General features: G+C 39.7%; 1 protein-coding gene across 1 annotated transcript in view; it reads right to left on the reverse strand.

The window, feature by feature from the left end:
* Positions 1–7,009: 7,009 nt before the first annotated feature.
* Positions 7,010–25,455, reverse strand: part of LOC117360362 (vomeronasal type-2 receptor 26-like) — a 48,409-nt gene continuing 29,963 nt past the window's right edge. Inside the window, exons 5-7 of the mRNA XM_033944060.1 lie at positions 16,478–16,705; positions 10,168–10,291; positions 7,010–7,926 (exon numbers count right to left, since the gene is read on the reverse strand). Of these exons, the coding sequence (XP_033799951.1) occupies positions 7,010–7,926; positions 10,168–10,291; positions 16,478–16,705 (1,269 nt within the window). The remainder of the gene's footprint in view (positions 7,927–10,167; positions 10,292–16,477; positions 16,706–25,455) is intronic.

A 25,455-nucleotide genomic window follows, 5' to 3' on the forward strand; every position in this document is an offset into this window, starting at 1 on the left:
CCCGCAGTTAAGGGAGGGAACGTACACGGTCACCGATCAGCACGGCCCCCTCCCTCCTTCCTACCTACCCACCCGAATCTATCTCCCTCCCTCCCCTTTATCTTCGCTGCATGTTTTAAGGTTTCAGACTTGTTAAAAGCCGCCGGAGCGTACGTGCAGTCGCGTGCGTGTGTGGGTAGAAGCTTCTCCTCTGATGCAACTTCCGGTTGCATCAGAGGAGAAGCTTCTGCACACACACACATGATTGCACGTATGCTCCGGCGGCTTTTACCAAGTCTGAAACCTTAAAACGTGTCGAGAAGGTAAGGGGGAGGGAAGGAGATGCACAGACCGCACGAGGGGTGACGAAGGGCAGTGCGGTGGCAAGAGGGAAGGGTATATGCTGCGGGAACGGGGATGGGGTGGTGAAGGGGACGGCGGGGATAGGGCAGTTAAGGGGATGGTGGGAACGAGGAAGGGGTGGTGAAGGGGACAGATTTTTTTCCCCGTGTCATTCTCTAGTAGCAACATTCCATGCTACCAATACAGGGCATGCAGTGGTTTCACCCATGTCTGTCTCAATAGCAGGACTTTTCCTTCAGGAACTTGCCCAAACCTTTTTTAATACCATGTACATTAACCGCTCTTACCACATCCTCTGGCAATATATTCCAGAGCTTAACTATTTTCTGAGCAAAAAAATATTTCCTCCTATTGATTTTAAAAGTATCTCCCTGTAACTTGTTCTACACTGCTCAGGATTTTGAAGACTTCAGTCATATCTTCCATCAGCTGTCTCTTTTCCAAGCTGAAGAGCCTTACCTCATTAGTCTTCCCTCATATAAGAGTAGTTCTATTAACTTCATCATCTTGGTTGCTCTTCTTGGAACCTTTCCTAATCATGCTATATCTTTTTTGAGATAAGGCGACCAGAACTGAATGCAGTTCTCAAGGTGAGGTTGCACCATGTAGCGATACAGAGGCATTATAACATTGTTAGTCTTGTTTATCATCCCTTTTCTAATAATTCCTAGCGTCTCATTTGCTTTACTGGCCATCACCGCACATTGGGCAGAAAGTTTCTGTGTATTGTCTACAATGACACCCAGATCGCTGGAAAGGTGCTTGGATTTTAATCATAATTACTCGTAGGCAACTGTTCATACTCTTAAACAGTGTCCAGTATATTTCTCAAAGCCATTCACTAACAGTCCTCAGCGACACCACCAGGGACTCAATAACTTTCATAGTCTGTGGCTTTAAATGTCCTCTCCTCATCAGACTCCTTTTTATAAAATCTTTATTTACTGTTATTTTATTTAATACTTTAGTTCAATGATAATTAATAAGTACTAAGCTTAGTGGTCACAATGCAGGGATATCAAGCAATGGGTGCAACAGAGAAGAGATACAAAGGCTTGATATCCTTGCATTGTGACCACTAAGCTAAGACCTTAATAATTATCAGTGAACTAAATAATTAACATTGAAATAAATAAATATCATTTAAATAAATAAAATAAAAGTAAATAAAGATATTATAAAAAGGAGTCCGATGAGGAGAGGACACTTAAAGCCACGGACTATGAAAGTTACTGAGTCCCTGGTGATATCACTGAAGACTGTTAGTGAATGGCTTTGAGAAATATACTGGACACTGTTTATGAGTATGAACAGTTGCCTACGAGTAATTATAAGTTATAGATTTCTCAAATAAGTTAGGTCTATCAAAATTTGAGTGCTTTAGTAAATTGGATTTTAATCATAACACATTGCATGGAGCAAGGAATCTTGCTTCTGCTGGAGTAGCAAATGTTATGGCTCTACAAAAGCTATTTAACAGTATACCACTTATCTGAAAAGGTGCCGTGAACTGACCTTTTTAGATAAGTGGTCTACTGTTAAATAATTTTTTTGAGCCATAACATATATATACTGGATTGTAAATTTAAACCTCAATTAAGAGGGAAGAAAGCTATGCATTCGCTGAATTTTCTAATCAAACAGTACTAGGAAAATAAAAGATGGTAGCTGAGTGGGAACAAGAACCTTGTTAAACTGAGCTTGGTATATTAAGTACAATAAATGTTAACAAGGCAAGAAACATGCGAGCTGCACCAAACTAAATAAAATTTTTTGAACTAAAAAAACAAAACTGAGCTAACTTGGAACAGAAATTCTCTCAAGAATACTAAGTTTGCTCTTTAGCAGAAATAAACTTTATCAGCTGCTGAGGTTAAAAAACCCCAAATCTATTCCCTTGATAGATCATCACACATTTACAGGGGTATCTGAGTACGAACGTCGCACCTAACTGCAAGACCCTTGGTCTCAAGATATGAAATTGTTTTCTTCTCTTTTGGGTAATTTGTGACACATCAGGATACATTCTCACTAGTTTAGTCATAAATGGTATATCCTTAAACTTAAAAAAACAACTTAAGCATCCATTCTCTCTGAGTCAATAGCAAATTGTACAAGGTTCTCTCTTTATTATTATATTGATTGTTATGAATATCCACAGTTATTTGATATGTAACGCCTTCTGATTCTTTGTGCCAAACCTCTCCTATACCCTCTAGATATGTATAACTATGTATATCTCATATTTTTTTTACTGCATTTGACCTGCAGTATATGTATCACACTGATGCAGCTTTCACTGCCGAGTTTGCCTCTTCACCTTATGGTCTTTATGTTGATGGATGTTATCAATGAAATTAACTTATTATGTGGATAACAATAATTGTATATATGGAATTTTCTTCCCCACTGCTTTCCCAGCCTCATTAACCTCCTTTCCAATGGAAAATCTCCTCTGCAGCCTATAGTTTTCTCATTAACATATTGAGATTTCATGATAATCATAAATTTTCACTGTTATTTGATATTTAATACCTTTCTGAATCTCTATGCCAAGTCTCTCCTACAGTTTCTTAACTTGTATTACGATGCATATCTCCAATTTATGCTATATGTGACTTACAGAGCATGAATCATGCTGTTGCTGCCTCTACAGCCAAGTTTGCCTTTTAACCTTATGTTCTGTATGCAGATAGATGGTATTAATGTTAATGACCTCTCCTATGGATGGCAATACCTGGTATAGAATTCTATTTCCCCACTTCCTTTACAGCTTCATTAATCTCCTTTTCCTATGGAACATTTCTCTTGCAGCTTACAATTTTTCTCTTTAATATTATATTGACATTACCATGATTATCATGAATCTATACTGTTATTTGATATCTAATGCCTACATGATTGTCTTTGTGAGGCTCTCCCTTGGGGGAACAGGACTGGTTGCAATTTTGGAAAAGAACGGCAAGGCCTTTGGCTGCAGCTAACATGTTCCAATCCATGTATTTCCTGTACCATAAAGCCCTGTGGACTCCGCATAAGCTCTCACTGGCAGGCCTCCTTCTGTCTAATAATTGTTGGAACTGTGGACGAGCTGTTGGCTCATTACTTCATATGATATATGATTGTTCATATGTATCACAATATTGGAAAGAAGTTTGGAATATTATACTAAAATTTTTGATATCCAGCTATCTCTCTTTCCATAGTAATTTTCAAGTCTCATGCTCCAGGAATGGTTCTAAGTGAAAATCATACTAAACTCCTTGATATTCTTCTCTCTATAGCGCTTAAGCTCATTCTTTCTAATTGTAAGTCAACTAGCTCTCTTTACTCACATCATTGGTGGCAATCAGTTTTACATTATTATAAATATGAATTGATCATTGCCAAGAAATTTGGAACCACAGTCTTTTTCAATAGACACTGGTCTCCTCTGCAGGCATATTTGCAATCATTTTCCAGCAGTGTTTAATGTTGAAACCTTACTTCATATCAAGTTCTCTCTGTTCCACTGGTTTTGAATGTAAGCATGCAAACACATATTGTAACTCTATGTTTTATACTGATTCATGTACTGATGTACTGTGAACTTCATTGATGTTTCAGTTTTATATTCTTTTGTATTTTTCAAAATCTTAATAAATTTTCATGGAAAAAAAAGCGTTCTGCTGCCTATGAATATATTTATGTATAAAATTCAAAATTCTGTGTTAAAAATTCAGAATTCTGCATACCCTCCCATGTGGTTATTAGCGCAGGGAGCCGCACTGAATGCTCTGCGCTGCTCCCGATGCTCATAGGAACTCTATGGAGGTATTAATGCCCCTGCATAAGACTCTGGCCTCCTGCCACTCAGCTGTTTGGGGCAGGAAGAATAGGGTTTTTTAATGTGCACAGATGTGCTTGTGTAACAGCATCCCGACTGTAGGCAGCAGTAGGCATCCTAATGCTGTCTTTAAAAAAAACCCTGAGGCAGGCTGCCTACACTATATGCATCTGTTATGGGTGCAGGGAGGCACCTAGGGACACTTAAGTTTGTCCAAGGCTGGGCGTGGTTTCACCTGAAAGTGGCCTTGGGCGAGCTTAAACAGCCCTAGGCATCTCCCTAGGGCCATGATAGGTGCCTGAAATGTAGGCCAATAAGAAGCTGGTCTAAATTTCACATAGACGTGGCCACTGAGCTGATCGCTGCAAGGAAATCTCCTTGTGGCAATCAGCTGGCAGCCATGGGAGAGAACCCACCCCCGCAAAGTCAACTGGTTGGAGGGATGTCTACTCCCTCCCACTGCTACCCCTGAACCCCCGCCCAACACTGTCCACATCAGGTAGGATATCTACTCCTTCCCTCCGCCACTCCTAAACCCCCACCATTGTCTGTGGCATGAGGGTGCCCACTCCCTCCTATCACCAACCCCATTGATCTCCCAAACACCTGACACTCACAATACCCCCTGCCACATCCAATTGGCAGGAGGGATGTCAACTCTCTCCTGCTGCCGGCCCATTGATTCCCCAAACTCCCTAATGCCCACCCAACATTCTCTAATATTCCCCAAAACCCACCCGACACTCCCCAAAACCCACCCAACATTCCCAGCACTCCCCAATATACCCAGACACCCCCTGATACTCCTTCACACCCCAACATCCCCCCGATACCTTTAGAAGATGGCCGGCAAGAGGAATGCTTACTCCTTCCTGCTGGCATGCCTACCTCTTCCAAAATGGCAGGCCTTCCCCTTCCTGGTGCATTCTGGAATGTACCAGGGAGGGGCCTAAGGCTCCAATTGGCCCAGATGCCTAAGGCCTCTCCCATAGGAGCGGCCTTAGGCACCTGGGCCAACTGAGTCTTAGGCCTCCTTTCCAGTGCATTCTGGGATGAACTTGGAGTGGCCTGACTTTGATTGGCTAGATCCCATGGGAGTGGCCTTTGGTATCTAGCCAATCGGAGTCTTAGGCCACTCCCAGTAGCTTGGCTGTATATAGTAGACTGCTTATATAGGATAAATGAAAACTGGATCTGTGAAAGTAGTTACAGCTATTAGTTTGGTTTGCTGTGTAGATTTTTGCAAATGTAGCATGGGAAGGATACTTCATCCATTATAACAAGAAAGGTATTAAGTGGTAGCTGTTTGATTTTATTTCTAAGAGAACACTAAGGATGTTTATAATCCCTCAATATACATTTCATCTCAAAATAGACTCAAAATGGATGCGAGGAAATGCCTGGGAAAAGCCTCTTGAGACACATGCTTCCTGGGCCACTTTAACAGAGCTAAAACTAGGAAGTAAAGGCATGCTCCAGATTAGGAAGGATAAATCTTTGAGTAGGAAGAAGTCAGAGAGGTCCTAGGAACAACTGAAGGAAGACACTGCCTGTTATAGCTGAGGGACTGCTAGGGAGAAAAGTTTTAAGCATTAGAGCCAAGCTTATGCATATGGTGGTAGAGACTGTTAGAGAATCTTTTGAGCCTGAACTGATAGGCTAAATTTTAAGAAGCCCATAGGTACATAATGGGCTTCTTTGCATTCTAATCTCCATTGCTTACACTATTACAATGGACGACTGCATAGTTTAGTCATTTGGTCTGTGTAAATCTCCCTTGTTCTGTTTTTTATTTTTTCTATTTTTATTGATTTTTGATATAGCACATTGTTTTTATGTATTGTAATCCGCTTTGATTCAACTTTTTTCTGTTAAAAATGGCGATATATCAAATAAGATAACTGTAACTGTATTCTACCCTAAAAATCAACGGATCTTTTCCAGATAAGCCCCGCCAAAAAGTTAACCCTCGCCACCCAAAAAAATTATAAAAAAGAGGCGCGATCTGTAGAAAGTAAAGTGGGGGGGTTCCCCCCCCACACACCCCCCATCGGAGCCCTTAAATAAATGGTTGACAGTTTATCCTATTTTTTATAATGTTAAGTTTCATATCCTCTTTTTTATAATCTTTTTTGGGTGCTCCGACGGGGGGATGTGTGTGGGGGAACCCCCCCACTTTACTTTATACACATCGCGCCGCGTTGTGGGGCCGTTGTGCTGAGAATTTCACTGGTTAAATTTGCGTGCACTGGCAAAAGGTGGCGGGGCTTAACTTTCGGCGCGTCCACTTTTTCCATTAGTTGCGGGGCTTATCTGGAAAAGATCCAAATCAACAATAGTCACATAGAAATATAGAAAACCAACCAGAAGATAAATCCACCTTCACAGTTTTTATCCCTCACATTGAAAATTTCAGAAAATCTGAATAAATCAGTTTCAAAATTGTAGTTGTGCAGAAATGTTGACAAACAACTAGTTATGTTACTACATTTACCCTCCCCCCCTTTTACAAAACCGTAGCGCAGTTTTTAGTGCCAGCCATGGCGGTAACAGCTCCGACGCTCATAGGGTAAGTGGACAGCTACCAGGTGCTAAAGTTTTGTAAAAGAGGGGGTTAGTTTACATACTGTATGTTCTAAACCATTAACTTTGTGTTTGCTTTAACAAATTAATGCTATATTATCATATTTCATGTACTGTACTTTTGATTGGCTATTGTTTCTTAGCATAAATTATATTTCTCTTTCAGTTTTTTTATTCAAGGTTAAATGATGATATCTGTAATTATAATTTTATATTTTGTGGAAACATCATCTAGCCATTATTTAGCAGAAATAGTTTCTAGAACAATTTGTTGTTTGTCTTTTTCCCAATTAAATGCTCTTTTGTGTTGATATCAGGCCTCAGCAGAATAATATAGCACTTGGGAATAAATATACAGGCCAGCAGTCCAGCACTGGAAGTCAGGATAGCGAAGATCTCTACAGCCACCATATATTTACCCTTGGTGCTCAGGTATGCTGGGATAAAGGCCACCCAAACACTGCAGAACACCAACATGCTAAAAGTGATCAATTGGGTCTCATTGAAACTGTCAGGTAACTTCCTAGCTAAAAAAGCAACAGTGAAACTCAAAAGAGCCAAAAATCCCATGTAACCAACTACAGTGTAGAATGCAATGACAGAGCCTTCATTGCACTGTAATATCATCTTCCCAATTTCAGACTGTACATCTTTGTCAGGGAATGGTGGAGAATGGCTCAGCCAAATAATGCATATCATAACTTCACCCAGTGAACACAGCAAGACTATAGAACCAGATACTCTTGTCCCAATCCATTTCTTTAAGTTGCTACCAGGTTTTGTGGCATTAAAGGCAATGACAACCGTGATGGTTTTTGCTAGAACAGAAGAAACAGCAATTGCAAAAATAATTCCAAAAGCAACTTGTCGGAGAAGACAGGTCACATTCGAAGGACGACCAATGAATATCAAAGAACACAGGAAGGATAATATCAGGGAAAGTAGGAAAATGTAGCTCAATTCTCGGTTATTGGCTTTCACTATTGGTGTGTCCTTGTATTTAAGAAATATTCCCAGCACTCCAGAAGTGACTATAGAAAAGAAGACAGCTATAGAAGCCAAAGTCACACCCAAAGGCTCCTCATAGGAAAGGAAATCTATGATTCTTGGGATACATTTATCTCTCTTTTCATTGGACCATTGATCTTGTGGACATTTTTTACAGCTTTCCATATCTGTTGAAAAATAAATATTTTAAAATCAGCATAATAATGTTGTCTTAACATATTCTTTAAAATTTTCTAAATGTTTTGAATAACAACTTCAAATTACCCGTGTGTGAGTAAATGTATATAAGTTTTGGCCAGAGTCCCAAAAAGTGTATCTGAAAGAAAGGGGATTTGAATCCTAGTTTGCTTGGGATGAGATGGAAGGGGGAAGGGGAGGAAGAAGGCACGACAGGTGCAATAACATTGAGGGCTCCTTTTACAAAGCCGCGCTAGCGGGTTTAACGTGCGTGACTTTTCATCATGCGCTAACCCCCGCGCTGGCTGAAAAACTACCATCTGCTCAAGAGGAGGCGATAGCAGCTAGCGAGGCCGGCGGTTTAGTGTGCGCTATTACGTGTGTTAAACCACTAGCACGGCTTTGTAAAAGGAGCCCTGAGTGTTCTAGATTATTGCTTCCAAAGTTGGTCATGGAGTACCCCCTTGCCAGTCAGGTTTTCAGGATATCCACAATTAATATGCATGAAATTGGTTTGCATATACCACCTCTATTATATACACATCTCTTTCATGCATATGCAGGTATCCAGGGCCAACTCTGGAAACACTGTCTTAGATGATCCTTCAACTTTCCCAGTAAATAAACCTTCACCCCATTATCTTTCAAGTCCCTAATTTATAAACCCCACCTAGAAATTATATTTTTAAATATTAAACTTTGTTTTGTGTGTGTTTGTATACCTCACTTACACAAATAAAATGGAGGTTTTAATTGTGATTAAAGCTGAAGGAATTAAAGGAAGGAGTAGAGTAAATTAAAATTAATTAAATTAATTAAATAATTAAGTTAGTTGGTAGGGAGGTGGGTCTCAAGCCTATGATGCTAAAAGGAGTGCAAGAGAAGATGGTTTCTTCTTTTTGAAGTCCCAAATATGGGAAGGATTAACTCCATGTTCTGAGGCCTGTCCCACAGTTTAAATTTAAAATTTAAATACTACAGGATTTGAACTAAAAGTCCACTAACCATTCTAATTTGTTTAATGGTTTGTGTCATATTTATATTGATCTATAAAATAACAATTTAACATTAAGTTCTTTGTTGTAAGGCTTCTTACTATGCCACTGGTTGTAACAAGCATTTGGGGATGAAGCTAAGAGAATAGGGAAAGGGACTGGGACTTGTATATCTCCTTTTTGTGGTTACACATTCAAAGTGGTTTACATATACAGTATACAGATACTTATGATATAGTTCATGAACCTTTGGAAGTAGGAAAAGGTAGTATCTTATGTTACCACAGGTCCTGTCATGGAGGGTTAAATAAATAATTATATAAATGTTTGTTAGTTTATAACTGACTAACTGCAAAGTGATGTTATGTTATGTGTTATTACAGTGCAAAGAAAAAAATGTACTGAAACAGCTGAAGAGTTACTGAAAGTAATAAATATGTGGTCAGTCTTTGCCAAAAGATGTCTTATTTTGAGTTGATTGTTTGAGAGGCGGAGATGTATGAGTGCCAGTGTTATAGCACAATGAAAATTCTCAACCATATTTTCTTTGAAGGTGGCTTATCAATATCTATTTATTTATCGTTGATGACTAATGGCTCCTTTTATAAAGGCGCATTAGGGCCCTAACATGCACTAAAATGTTGCGCACGCTAGCCACTACCGCCTCCTCTTGAACAGGCGGTAGTTTTTCGGCTAGATTTTCCGTTGCTTGGATGTAGACTCTTTCCATTCTGAATTCTGAATCAAATGTAATGGTTTAGGTGGGCTACTACCATTCAACTCATCCGCCCGTCCATACAGTCCTTCAACTCCGTGATATGGTAGTTCATATTAATCAGCTTAAGATTAATGCAGACGGAAATTCTCAGCAAGACAGAATGTCTCTATCTTGGAGTAACTGTATCAGAGGAAGGAAGTTCCTTCTCTTTTCCAAGATATAGAAATACAAGTCAGGATAAATCTGAAGTTCATGCCTTTGAAATGTTTTAGATCTTTTGTTTCAAATGCTTTGCAGCACTGCTTGTCTGTTCTTAAAGTAGTGAAAGCAGACAATAATCAGTCTCAAAAGGAAGAGGGAAAGAGCTACAAATGTTTGAATAAGTAAGGATAAACGCAACGGGGCAGGTTTGAGGGGAGAGATTTAAAAAATCAAAGAGCCTCTGAAAAGGGGCTTGATCATTAGAACTAGAAGTGATATGAAATAAGTGGTAAGAAGTAATTTAAGCAATAACTCACCAATCTTGTTGGAAATTTCTCCTGCTGGACACTGGGTGCACTCATAGCAACATATGGGCTTTCCTTTAATAGGAACTTTCCTGTACCCTACTGGGCAACTCTCACTGCACACAGAACGGGGAGTCTAAGAAGAAAAAAGCAGAATAGTAAAGTGGGTGATATCTGGTAAGGCTGTTAATCCATTGACACAATTTTAACTTGAATTTTATTAAAATTTTTAAACACACAATACTGACCATACAGGAATCATCATTAACAAAACAGAATACATACATGATAATATAAAATACAACTGATGAATAAACCTCCCCCCAAATCTTCCTCTGTAATAATTACATAATATGCCTGTTTATTTATTTTTAGCTCTGGACAGACGATTTAAATGGTGAGGAGCCTCTCTTGGCTGCTTGAATCATTTTGAATATTAACACATTCAGTCTGCCCATCCACAGCATACACTATCTCTTCCTCTCCCTAAGAGATCCCATGTGCCTGTCCCATGCTTTCTTGAATTCAGACACAGTCTTTGTCTCCACCAGGAGAGTATTCCATGCAACTACTACCCTACATGTTTATTGAATCCATATCAATTTATTGAAATCCCAACATTTATATTCCTGTTGCTCAATTCATTGGACACAGCGCTTTTTTGATAGGACAAGTTCAGAAATCTGTATAAGTTTAACTTAACATAGTAACACAGTAGATGATGGCAGATTAAGTCCTAAATGGACCACCAGTCTGCTCAACAAGATAAATTCATAGCATAAGTATGATGTGAGACTACATATGCATGTTTGATTTTGATTTGTCCTTGATATTTTCAGAGCACAGACCATAGAAGTCTGCCCAGCTTCTAAATTACTGATGTTGCTTTTTCATCACTGTTAAACTTGTTTGGCTCCATGCCTTCCATATAGGAATCCCTTGTGTTCATCCCATGCTTTTTTGAATTCCGTTACCATTTTCATCTCTACTACCTTCTATGGGAGGGCATTCCAGCATCTGCTACCCTCTCCATGAAAAAGTACTTCCTTATGTTATTCCTGAATTGGGTCACCTTGCAATCTAATTCATGTCCTCTAGTTCTACCACCTTCCCTCCACTGGAAAAGGTTTGTTTGTATATTAATACCTTTCAGATATTTGAATGTCTGTATCATATCACACCTTCCTCTGGAGACAAGCAGGGGAAATGCAGGCATACTTGCTGGTAAAGTCCTCTGACCGAGCCTGCAGGCTGGTGCTCTCCCCTAGATTCAATAGATTTTTTTTCTACTGAGCATGTGCGGGCTACTTTGCCTCTGGAGCTCCACTCCTCAGCTGTCAATTTTTTCTTTGACCGGTGCCGATTCAGGTTGCAGTTCTCCCCTCTCCTTGCTTCTTCAGTCAGGTTAAAAAAAAAATCCACAAAGTAAATTTTAATCTTCTTTAATAAATAGTACTTTTCTTTCTTTAAAAAAAAAAGAGGGAAGAAACAATATGCACAACGAAGACCGCCGGCATTTAAAAAAAAATTTTTTTTTGCTTTTTTCTCAGCAACCAGCAGTCCAATTGTTTGGCAGTTGCTAGGACCGGGAAAATTTTCCTCATGGATAAGGTGGCATTGATAGCACTTTGCACCTCTAGCGAAGGGAAATCTCCAACACAGCACTCTTCACCTATGGCTCCTCCCCCTTAGGGCCCAAGTCAGGTAATGTTGGGGGAGGGAAGCCCATTCCTGCCACTTCTGCTGGAGAAGATTAAAATGGCACCCGCGGCCAGCACAAAAGAGAAACAGATGGCTCTGGAGACATGCAAAACACCTTTCCCACTGGTTTACTTAAAGCTAGCACGTGGCCAGCAAAAGCAGCCCACGTCTGCTTTATCTACAAAGAACACCAAAAAGAGGCCTGGGGGTATGTTTACAGCCTCACAGTCCTCATCTGAAACTATGCTGGATCCTGCAGGTACAGCTTTTAATTCTAGTATTCATGCTGAAGCAGAGAGCCCCCTGGTGATAAGAGGTCCTGGTGAGTGCACCTTTAATATTCTATGCTGCCCTTTCATAATTTCTACTGAGTGGCTTTGAAGCTTAATGTTTATTTATTGCTTTGACTTTCTTAATTTTTTAAATTATTGCACTATTTTTATTGCACTTGGGTGGCTCCTGTCATGGTACATGCACTTGTCATGCCAATGGGGCTTACACACATCTGAGAAGCTGAAAGCTATGCCATCAATAGTTTCACTACCAGCAGGGCCTCCCAAAGTTAATAGGTTTCAGCAGAGATGTCAGACTAACAGTGTACCACCCATCTGGGCAGCAGAAGATGGGCAGTGTTAGAGGTGGAGGATCAATCTACTTCTGTGTTTTGCCACAAAACCTTGATGATGTTCATCAAGTTGCTAGGACTCAAGCACTAGTCAATAGCACTTAACAACCTTGGGTAAAGTGAATCTCTAACACCACAAGGGTAGATAGTGTACTTTGCCTGGTCCCTATACACATTTTGATGTTTTTGAGTGTATTACTTTTACATTTTCACTTACTCTATACGATATTGGGGATTTACAGTAGTTTTAGTATGTGGGTTTATGTACTTTTTTTTAGAAGTTTTTATTAGGGCATCTTATATACTCGAATATAAATTGAGATTTTTGGGTCATATATATGGCCCAAAAATGGGGGTCTTAGTTAATATTCGATCGAACTCCCATCCCACACCTACCGCAGGCCTCCAGTACTGCCCTGGTAGTCCAGTGGTGCGGGGAGCCAGAGCTGCTGTCAAACCCTCCCTTCCTTAGGACAACTTTGCCCATGCAACCAGCTAATAAGTCTACCTCCTCTCCTTCCCTCCCCTCCCGGTACTACCTTAGGTCCTTGGTTGTCAAGTGGTGAGGCAGGGCAGCAGCAATCCCTCTTTATATTCAAATCCGTTTATATTCAAGTATATACAATATATTACAATTTGAGTATGATATTTGTGTCTTTTTATATCATTTAGGTTTTATGATTTATTATGCTAACTTTATTTTTTGTTTTACCAGTACATGTATTGCCCCTGAAACAGCCCTCGCTTGGCAAAACACCGCCATGCCAGGTACTCTTTTATTCATTGTTGTATAATAGAGGTTTTTAATATCTTGTCTGTTTATATATCTTCTATTAAAAACTTAGAAGCCAGCATAAAATTTTTTGTCCCAAAGAAATCTTGTCACATGGGAAACTTTGAAACTCCAGTATTACAAAGATTCAGAAGAGCAGTCTGGAGCTTGAAAACATTTAGCACTGTAAGGATTTAGAAAAGGAAAATTTATCCTTTGAACTGAGAAAACAACCTGATTTTGTAAGAGGTTAAAAACATTTCTTTTTTCTTCCAATTGGTGGATACTGAATGGGAAATAACAGTGGGTTTGTTTTATGGAATATGTATGGATTTTTGTATGATTTAGGGGAGGGGAGACAGGGAATCCTTTGGGGGCTTGATTATTAATGGATCCTACTTTCTTCCCTGCTTATAATTTTATTCTGATTTTTTTTTTATTGTATTTTATCAGGTGTAAATCATTTTGAATTCATTTGTTTCACCAAGATAGTACATAGGATTCTGATAACTAACTTTCAGGTGCCTTATATATTAGTATGGACTCACCACCATCTAAATTGTGCTTTAAAACAGCCAGTGTGGTAGAAATCTGTTGCTAGTTACTTAATGTGAATAGGGGCAGTGAGGCCCAGATTCTCTAAACAGCACCATTGTTGGCAGCTGCCTTAAAAGAGGCCGCCAATTGCGTGTCGGTCACGCAATGGCCATCATTTAGAGAATCACGCCTCTGGAAAAGGTAGGCACTGGAAATGTCAGCCAGGGCTTTCAAGGCCTACATTTCTGGCACCTACCTTTGATGTGAATTGCACCTCCATAGGTGCCTAATGCCACTTCTGGCGTTATACAATTGCAAAAAACCCAGAGAGGAATATCACAGATAATAACAAACAAAAAATCCCCAGATATAAATCAAGAGAGGTGGGTAGCACTGATGTTATATATAAATATAAAATTTTTTATGAATATATATAATGTAGCTTCAGTGTAATAGTCAAAGCTAGGTTGCTCTGGTGGACCAGTGCTCCTGGCTTAACAAATTATAGGCAGGTTATTTTTCAAGCCCCGCTGTGCACCATCACATACCTACATATGTGCACAAATCATATTAATGAAGTGTTATTCAAACAATACAATTATCACACAGTGCAAGTGAAATTACAGTGCTATCAACATCTCAAGATTAAGGCTCAAAAGACCAGCAAAATTCTTGAAAGTTTTCACCGGTGTTTGCCTGAAAAGTTCATATCCAACATTGTTCAAAATGTTCTCTTAGTTTCCAAACAAGGCATAATATATAGCCGAGTTCCCCCCCTCCCCCGTGTTACAGCATAGCACATTACATAGCCCTCATAGCAAAGGAGGTATGTTGAGTATAAAGGATCTTCAGACTGCCGATCGGGTAACTTAACCCAACCAGGCTGCAATCCTCATTAATTCAGCTAGGATATCTTTCATGTCTTTCTTATATTTTCTTATCTGTTAGTCTATTTTAATCTTTAATTTATATTTTTGTTTTCTATCTTTTTAGATATAGCATAAGAAAGTGTTAACCTTAACAGCTTTGAATAACTGTATCATCAGCAAATTTAATTACCTCACTAGTTATTCCCATCTCTAGATCATTTATAAATATGTTAAATAGCAGAGACTCCTGAGGAGCCCCACTATTTACTGCCCATTTTACCCTATTCTCTATTTGCCAACTTTTAACCATGATTGGACATTACTTCCTATCTCATGACTTTTTTTATTTCCTCAGGCATCATTCAAGAGGTACTTTGTCAAATGCTTTTGAAAATCCAGATACTGTATTTTAATAGTCTCATTTCTCTAAAATGTTAGGAATGTGCATTCATTAATTTACACACAAAAAATGTTAGTGTGCATAAAATGAATTTATTGAGCATTAACCTGCACAATAACACACACTAAGTTGATTAAGACACATTAAGGGACACTTTTACTAAGATGGCAGTAAGTGCTTCATCAATCTACTACATATCTTTGAAGGAGTGAATAAACTTGTGGATAAAGGTGAGCCTATTGATATTGAGTACAGTAAAACCTTGGATTGCGAATAACTTGGTGTGCGAGTGTTTTGCAAGACGAGCAAAACATTTTATTAAATTTTAACTTGATAAACAAGCGTTGTCTTACAGTACGAGCACGTATACTCGCATCACGTCAAGTACACACAATATACGCGTGTCGTATCACTGAGCGCATCACTGAGTGTGGCTGAATGTAAGACAGCTTCACGCTCAATTTACCTCCAGTTCAAGGGCACACAACATACACATAGTACAAGTACACACTTCTTACGCTCTGTAAAAGTACTCACATCATAAGCGCTGTACAACTAGCCACATCATAGGAGTGACTTAAGCGGGCATATCTTACATGCAGTACTGTATTTTGTATTAAAGTTTTTGGGTTGTGGAACGAATCGTCTGAGTTTCCATTATTTCCTATGGGGAATTTGCTTTGATACACAAGTGCTTTGGATTACAAGCATGCTTCCGGAATGAATTATGCTTGCAAACCAAGATTTTACTGTATATATATAAATACAATGAATGAGGTAAAGTTAACATCAGTAAACTGAGACTTAATAATAGGACTATGTGAAACAGTTCAAAAATATACTTATGGTATTAACTTATGGTATTAACTGAAATTCAAATGAGAGAGATATAATGAATAGTAAAAGAGAAACATAATTCTTTTGCAGCAGCATCTAATAAGCGCAACTCAGAACATTCAAACAACATAGGTCCCCTTTTATCAAGCTGTGATAGAGTGTTTTAGCGCAGGCTGGCAAGGTAAATGCTCTGATGCTCATTCAATTCCTAAGAGCGTTGGAGTATTTACCTCATTGGCCCATACTAAAACGCTCTATCGCAGATTGATAAAAGGGGGCCTATGTTATTTGAATGTTCTGATTTGTGCTTATTAGTATTACCGGTATGTCTCTTTTACTATGTATTATAGCTTTCTCATTTTAATTTCAATACTGTTAATAAGTAATAAGTTAATAAGGGGGGCTATAGATATGACACTAATGCTTTTCTATAATACAGCTTATCCTATAGTTGAGGGATCAAATTACATTAATATATATATATTTTTTTTTACTATACTGTATCAAAGGAGAGAGTTTCCTTCATCCAAGTATAACCAATGAGAGAAAGAAATACATAAAAAGCAATTTCTTGCACTTACTGTTGTGTATGTTGGATGCCAAAGAATGGTGTTATCATGGATGAGAAGCTGCTGGTCTTCAGGAGCAGCAGGATCATAACTTCCGATCGGGATAGTAGCAAGACTCCTATTAGGAAATACAATCCAGCTTAAAATGTCAAATCGACCTACTGAATCTCCCTTATTGTCAAAGGAAATCTTGTCATTGGAAATTGTTTGAAAATGAAGATTTTTGAGGTAATGTTGAAGCTAAAGGATCAAAGTAAAATATTCAATTAATGTATACACTCAAAAAGTTTTGTCATAAATGTATCTCTGTAGTGGTGATAAAATAATTTTATCTTTAATTTAGGATGAATTTATGGTAGCAACATAACGCACTTTAAAATTAAATAATGGAAAACAAAAAATGGAAAATAAGTTGATACCTTTTATTGAACTACAGTAACCCCTCCGAATCCGCAGTTTCAGTACTCGCGGATTCAGTTAGTCGTGATTTTTTTTTTTAAACAAAACTCTGCATCGGATCTTCCCCAGACCGTACCTGGTGGTCTAGCGGTGACACAGGGCAGGATCGACATCCTACGCTCCTGCCCCATGCAGAGCCGTCATTAAAATGGCTGCCATGAGTTCCCATTGTAGTCTCGAGAGGAAAAGAGAAATGCGGGACAGGGGAGCTGGAAGAGCAGAGGGAAGAGAGAGAGAGAGAGAAATGAGGAGAGAAGATTGGGAAAGATGCTAAATTCATAGATGGAGAGAAAAAAAGAGAGATGCTAGCCCTGGGATGAGGGGTGTAGGAGGAGATAGGGAATAGAGGGAGAAAAGCTCAACAGAAGGAGAGGCAAGGCTACAGGAGGAGGGATGGGGACAGTGGATTGCAGGAGCAGAGGGAGAGAGGGCAGATGCATGGAAGGTAGAGAGAGGACAGATGCAGGATGGAAAGAAGAGAGTAAAGAGGATGATTAAAGCAGAATTACAAAATGTAGAAAAAAGATTTATTTTGTTACTTTTTTGTAGCTTATTTATAAATGTTTTAAATAAAAAAATGGAAATAAAGAAATCTTTTTATTAGACTAATTTTAATACATTTTTTTACTAACCAGGTCAGGACAGGATATTGTAACAGCAGTAAACTGTACTGACCTATAGAATGAAGTTTTGGCCTCTGAAAGCTAATTTAAAAATGGACTAGTTTAATAAAATTGTGTTTTCTTATTTTCCATTTTTGTTTTATTTATGTTTGTTAATTTGTAAAGTAGTGATTGTTATTTGTCAGTTTTTTCAAATTTACATCTGCTATCTTTATATCTTGCACAATTTTAGGGGACATGTGTTACTGTTTCTGAGGTGTTGCATTGTATGCAGAGTCTGGCTTCTTGGCTGTTTAGTTTAGCTTTTGTCTACATATTTCTATCTTTAGTTTGTGATTACTTATTCTATATTGGGTGAGGGTATATCTCTGTTCTGTGTGTATGAAAAGGACATGGTTTTCTATTAATATTGACTGTGCAGAATTGATCTGTATTAATCTGGCTTGTTTAATTTTACAATAAAAATTGGATTCAACTTTAAACCAGAGAATGGCATGATGACTGTTAACCACGGCTAGCCACAGGTAGCTGCGGGTAACCCACAGGAATGGGGGGAAAAAATCAACTGGTTGCCGCAGGTACGGGGATAAGGCCTTGTGAATGGCCTTGCCCCCATAGTAAAGGATCTGCTGCGAGTTGCCTCCCTTTCTACCCCTCCCGGTCAGCAGCCCCCCTCGTGATCACAGGTGCAACAGCAGCCCCACCCCCTCATAAGTCCAGCAGCTCCCCTTCCTCCCTATCACGGGCCCAACTGTCCCTCACCATTGCACCCTCCCTCCCGATTGTGAGCAACAATAAAAAAAACAAAAAAACCCCAAAACAACAAATGTGCGATGCTCCTGGGTCAGATCCCTCATGGCTCCCGGGGTGAGCCTATTAGCCTCTTAGAATCTTCCTGCTTAAAGGGCAGAAAGTTACATCGGAAGGAGGGACTCGGCGGCAAGAAAGTTTCAGTCGGAGCAGCTTCTAAGAGGCTGGTAGGTCCACCCCGGGAGGCACAAAGGGACCGACCCAGGAGCATTGTAGGTTTGTTATTTTGGAATTTTTTTGCCGCCTGTGATCATGAGGGAGGGAGAGTGTAAAGGGGCGGGGGCTGCTATTGCACCCGTGAAGGGAGGAGGGAGTTGCTTGGGTTTCTGGACTGGCTGGAGCTGAAGGGAAGGGAGACAGTTGCTGGATCTGGTCTGGTCTGGTCCAGAAATGCTTCCATCGCCTTAGAATGATACGTTCTCTTTCTAAGCTACTACATCCAGCATCTCTGAATATACTAATCCACTCTTTGGCAATTTCATGTCTAGATTATTGTAATGCCCTTTATAAAAGCATTACAAAAAAGGAAATAAGACGCCTTCAGATAGTGCAGAATACTGCTATCAAGATCATTTATGGCGCAAAGAAATATGACCACGTTTCTCCTCTTCTACTCAAAGCACATTGGCTACCCGTTGAACATAGAATTAACTATAAAATTTTACTAACTTTTACAACTCGCTCAATCAACCAGAGTATATCGATAAACTCCTAATTCCTTATTATCCTATTAAATCTCTTCATTCTACATCACAGAATCTTCTTGTTATACCATCATTAAAAGTAATTAACACTTTGAGATCCAACAACTTTGCTGTCACTGTACCCTCATTTTGGAATTCGCTGCCCAATCACTTACGGATCGAATCCATGATAAAGCAATTTAAAGCAAAACTAAAAACATTCTTATTCCAAGATGCTTTTGGATAAAAACTGTCCTTTTAAGGGCTAAAACAATTACAGCCTTTACCCTCACCTATTGTCTTACCCTAGTTTGCTTTCTCTCAAAGATTGTAGTTCTACCTTTCTTCTCTAATTCTATGCAGTTAGTATTTTATGTTTTTGTTTGTGTTTACTAACTTAACCCGGTTCTGTATAGTATTTTAACTCCTACTTGTTTTGTTTCTCTTAAGATATTCTTTTATTACTGTACACCACCTAGAAATTTGATTAAGCGGTATAACAAATTTTTTAATAATCTTGAAACTTGAAATAGGTGCTGGGCCGATGTGATGGGTGGAGTGGAGCTGGAGGGAAGGGAGAGGTGCCAGACCCACACCTGGGTGCTGAAGGGAGGGACTAGAGGTGTTGGACCCAAGGGAAGGGAGAGAGGTGCAGGACCTGCAGGGATGAAGAAAGGGAAAGAGAAAAGCTGAACTAAGGGGATGAAGGAAGAGTGAGGGAAATATTGAACATAGCAGAGGGAGGAAAGAGAGAATGTAAGAGGCACATCTGTATAAAGAAGTAAGAGAGGGGAGAAACTGGACACAGGGAGATTTTACAAAAGAGGGATGATGGTGGGCATGGATGGGAGCATAGGAACAGGGACAAAAAGGGGAATGTTGCATCTGCATGGGGGTGGTATATGGACACAGAGGGGTAATGCTAGACATGGAAGGGTATATGGACACAAGACAAAAAGGAAATATGGTTCTCCATACTAGTGGCGGAGAAAATAAAGGCAAAAGAATTGGTGTTCCTGAAATATAAAATATCCCAAGAAGAGGAGTGCAGAAAGGACTACCAGATGAAATTGAAAGAAGCCAAGAGAGAGATATGTCTGGTGAAAGCACAGGCAGAAGAGCAAATGGCTAAAAATGTAAAAAAGGGAGGCAAAATTTTTTTTCAGTGAAAGGAGGAAGATGAAAAATGGAATTGCTAAACTAAAAGATGCTAGAGTGATGTGGAGAGTGATGAGGGAAAAGCAAACGTGCTAAACAAATAATTCTGCTCTGTGTTCACGGAAGAAAATCCTGGAGAAGGACCGAGGTTGTCTGGTAATGTTACATGAGAAAATGGAGTAGATTTTGTGCCGTTCAAGGAGGAAAGTGTTTATGAACAACTTGAAAAACTGAAGGTGGACAAAGCGATGGGATCGGACGGGATCCATCCCAGGATACTGAGGGAGCTCAGAGAGATTCTGGCGGGTTCTATTACAGACTTGTTCAACAAAACTCTGGAGACGGGAGTGATTCCTGGAGATTGGAGAAGAGCGGATGTGGTCCCTATTCACAAAAATGGTCACAGAGATGAAGCTCCAGGACGGTAAGCCTCACTTCGGTGGTTGGAAAAATAATGGGTGTTGCTGAAAGAAAGGATAGTGAACTTCCTAGAATCTAATGGGTTACAGGATCTGAGGCAGCATGGCTTTACTAAAGGTAAATTGTGTCAAATGAACACTGATTGAATTTTTTGATTGGGTGACCAAAGAACTGGATCGAGGACATATGCTAGATGTCATTTACTTAGATTTCAGCAAAGCCTTTGACACGGTTCCTCATAGGAGACTCTTGAACAAACTTGAAGGGCTGAAGTTAGGACCCAAAAATGGTGAACTGGATTAGAAACTGATTGACAGACAGACACCAGAGGGTAGTGGTTAATGGAAGTCACTCGGAGGAAGGAAAAGTGAGTAGTGGAGTCCGTCAGGGCTCAGTGCTTGGGCTGATGCTGTTCAATATGTTTGTGAGTGACATTGCTGAAGGGTTAGAAGAAAAGGTTTGCCTTTATGCAGATGATACCAAGATTTGTAACAGAGTAGACACCGAGGAGGGATTGGAAAACATGAAAAAGGATCTACAAAAGTTAGAGGAATGGTCTAATATCTGGCAACTAAAATTCAATGCAGAGTAATGCATTTGGGAATCAATAATCGGAAGGAACCGTATATGCTGTGAGGTGCGAGTCTGATATACACAGATGTGGAAAGGGACCTTGGGGTGATAGTGTCCGAAGATCTAAAGGCGAAAAAACAGTGCGGCAAGGCGGTGGATGCTGCCAGAAGGATGCTGGGCTATATAAAGAGGCGTAACCAGTAGAAGAAAGAAGGTGTTGATGCCCCTGTACAGGTCATTGGTGAGGCCCCACTTGGAGTAATTTGTTCAGTTCTGGAGACCATATCTGGCGAAGGACACAAAAAGACTTGAAGTGGTCCAAAGGAGGGCGACGAAAATGGTAGGAGGTTTGCGCCAAAAGATGTATGAGGAGAGACTGGAAACCCTGAATATGTATACCTTAGAGGAAAGGAGGGATAGGGGAAATATGATTCAAATGTTCAAATACTTGAAAGGTATTAACGTAGAACAAAATATTTTCCAAAGAAAGGAAAATGGTAAAATCAGAGGACATGATTTGAGATTGAGGGATGGTAGACTCAGGAGCAATGTAAGGAAATTCTTCTTTATGGAGAGGGTGGTGGATACCTGGAATTCACTCCCGAGAGAGGTGGTGGAGTTCAAAAAGATGTGGGATGAACTAAGGCCAGTACTGGGCAGACTTGCACGGTCTGTGTCTGTATGTGGCCGTTTGGTGGAGGATGGGCTGGGGAGGGCTTCAGTAGCTGGGATGGTGTAGATGGGCTGGAGTGGGCTTTGACAGTCCCGGGCATAGCTTTGGATTCTTGCCCAGAAATAGCTAAGGAGAAAAAATAAAACCCAACAACGGTCTTTATCTGCTGTCATCTACTATGTTACTATGTTACCACCCCCTCTTTTTTATCTCCTTCTCCCCTCCTACTCTCTATTAACTATTCCCAATCCACTTCTTAACATGTTTTTTAAAATTCCATATGTAATGTAATGTAATTTATTTCTTATATACCGCTACATCCGTTAGGTTCTAAGCGGTTTACAGAAAATATACATTAAGATTAGAAATAAGAAAGGTACTTGAAAAATTCCCTTACTGTCCCGAAGGCTCACAATCTAACTAAAGTACCTGGAGGGTAATAGAGAAGTGAAAAGTAGAGTTAGAGGAAAAATAAAAATAAAATAAACATTTTAATAAGACAGCATTGATCTAAATACTTTGGAAGGTAGAAGAGAGGAGAGAAAGGAATAGAAGCAGAAGGGGGAGCCGTTGAACAGTAGAATTCTGGAGAAATTTAAATGATAGAAATAGAACAAAACAAAGACAAAAGGCAAAACAATAGATAAGATTAAAGATAAATCATAAGCTGGAAAGAAAAATAAAATAAAACTTTGTCTTCAATCCACGGTTTCAGCGTCAGTGATGAAGTGGAGCAAGTAAGTTTAGGAGGAGCGATTGACGTTTCCAGAAAGGGCTTCTTCAGGGAAGAGACTTGGCCGACAGTCCCAGGATGCCTATGTCTCCTCCCCTGCGATGTTCTCCCATCCATGCATTTCCTCCCAGACACACTGCCCGTGCCCCAGCCGCTCCAAGGAGGCTGCCCCAGTTGAGGCCCACGGTGAATGCAGGATTCTCTTCTCTGCGGGAAAGCCGCCCGGAGCCGACATCGATCTTCTTAGCGGATTGCATGGGGGGGAAGAGTTCACACTCTTGGTAGGATCGGGTCTGTGTGCTCTCGGTGGTTGTGGCTGGTCTCGTTGCTGCTTAGGTGTAAAAGCAGTTGATCTCCACTGCTGCTGATATTTAAAAGCAGGTAGATTGATCTCTCCAATGGACTGCAGGGGGAGGAGTTCACATTCCTGGCAGGATCGGGTCTGTGGGCTCTTGGTGGTTGCGGTAGGTCTCGCTGCTGCTTGTATGTAAAAGCAGTTGTTTTTCTACTTCTGCTGATATTTAAAGCAGGTAGATTGATCTCTTATTGATCCATATCTACGTTCCCTCACAAAAAATACATTACCAATCCTCCTGCAGTAAAGCCAATGTTACTGGCCCTTGGTTAATTCCTCAGGCCCTCTATAACTCCTTTAAAACAATTTGCTAATCATTATGCCAGCAGAAATTTTCTAAATAAAAATGTTTCTAAACTTCTAATAGATAAAGGCAAAGAATTCCATACAACTGCAGCCTAAAAGGGCAATGAAGATGTCATAAAAATTTAGGGCCTCTTTTTCAAAACCACAGGACAAATGCTCTGATGCCCATTTAATACTTATGAGCGTTGGAGCACCTACCGCATTGGCCTATGCCATCAGGCTTAGTAAAAGTGAGGGTTAATAAGATGACATTTCCATAAATTATGGATTATTCAAAATACAGCTGTGCACTTAGGCCCCCTTTCATCAAGCTGCATAAGGGTTTATTATTGCAGTCCACTGTGGTAAAAGCTCTGACACTCATCGGAATTCTATGAGCATAGGAGCTGCGCACCATTAAACCTTTTTTTTTTAGTTTTCTGCTTTTAAACTCCTAGTACAATCTTTATTATTGAGTCTTTTGGATTATTGTAATATTGTGTATTTAACAATTCCCAAGAAAGACATGGTTTGACTCATACTGATTCAGAATACAGCGGTTAGAATGATCTACGGTCTTAAAAAAATATGATCATGTGACTCCATTTTATTGTGAATTGCTTTGGCTGCCAATGGAGGCTCGTGTTTTGTTTAAGTTGGGTTGCTTTTGCTATAAGGCTATGTATGGTACCTCTCCGTCTTATATGGTTAATAGATTCTCTCTAGCATCATATAAAAATAGTAGAAAGTCTCATGCCCTATTCACCATCCTGTCAATACAGGACTGTAAAAGTAAGAAATTTCTGGACCATACTTTAGCATTCCAAGCAGCTTCACACGACAGAGAATTTCGATTGTTATTGCTTGGAGCTTGCTGTTATAAATATTTCAGAACTCAACTGAAATCTTATCTCTTTTCAAAATACTTGGTCAAATAATTTCTTTTTGTCATTCTTAAATTGTTTTTAGTTTATAATCTTTTGTAAACCACGTAGAACTCAGAATGCCGCGGCCAAGCTCATCTTCGCTAAAAGTAAATTTGACCATGTCTCCCCACTCCTGGCCAAGCTCCACTGGCTTCCGATAATCGCCAGGGTCCACTATAAATGCGCCTGTTTAACTTTCAAAATCCTATATGGTATCCTCCCTCCCTTTATCCCTCTTTCTTGGAATTCCTCAAACCTTAATACCACCAGATCCTCCCACAAATTAAAACTATCCTTCCCCTCGCTAAAAGGCATTTCCCACACAGGAAAGCTAGGGACCTCCCTTCACTTCAAAATCACTGAGCCCTGAAACAACCTTACCTCCCCTCTTCGGAACTTGAGCTCTCTCCAAGTTTTCCGCAAACATCTGAAAACCTGGCTTTTCTCAAAAAATGTAAGTCTCCCTCCAACATAGGAATCAAGGAAACTCTTATATCTTGGCATCCCAAGTCCTCTAAATTTTCTTCACACTTCTACCTCTAACCCTCTGTTGTAGTTCCTTCCTATTTCTCCTACTGTAAACCGCGTCGAGCTCTATGAACGTAGAGATGATGCGGTATACAAACCTAAGGATTAGATTAGATTAGATTAGAACTCATGGTTATGTTATGTTTATCGTAGCAGTCGGCAATAAAAACCTTAAGTTGAAAAATTAGATCATGTGACCCTGTACTATCAGAGATTGTGCTGACATCCTGTTGAGGCCAGAGTGCTATTTAAGTTCAGCTGTATTTTCTATAAAGTTTTGCATGGTTAGTATCAAATTATTTAACCAATTAGGTTTTGTTTACTACATCAGGTCGCTCCTTGCGCTCCTTCATTTTTTTTGTTTTTACTTCTGTAAAGGGTTACTTGTATAAAAGATATGTAGATTGGAAGATTTCCTATCAGTCTGCCCATTGGGATTCCGAGTTCCGACCTTTGGTTTGAGCCTCAGTATCTTATATGCACTTCAGAAAGTTGTTGAAAATTTATTTGTATTCTAAATTTATTGTAGAGTAATATGAGTTTATAAGATTAAGGGCTCCTTTTATGAAGGAGCGCTAGCATTTTTAGCTTATGCACTGAATTAGCGTGCGCTATAGCACGTGCTAGCTGAAAAACTACTGCCTGCTCAAGAGGAGGCGGTAGCGGCTAGCGCGCATGGCATTTTAGCGTGCGCTATTCTGCACGTTAAGGCTAACGCCCTTTCGAAAAAGGAGCCCTAAGTTAACTGATATGTTCAATTTTCA

Source organism: Geotrypetes seraphini, chromosome 5 (genome assembly GCF_902459505.1).
Source record: "Geotrypetes seraphini chromosome 5, aGeoSer1.1, whole genome shotgun sequence".
NCBI classification, from domain to species: Eukaryota; Metazoa; Chordata; class Amphibia; order Gymnophiona; family Dermophiidae; genus Geotrypetes; species Geotrypetes seraphini.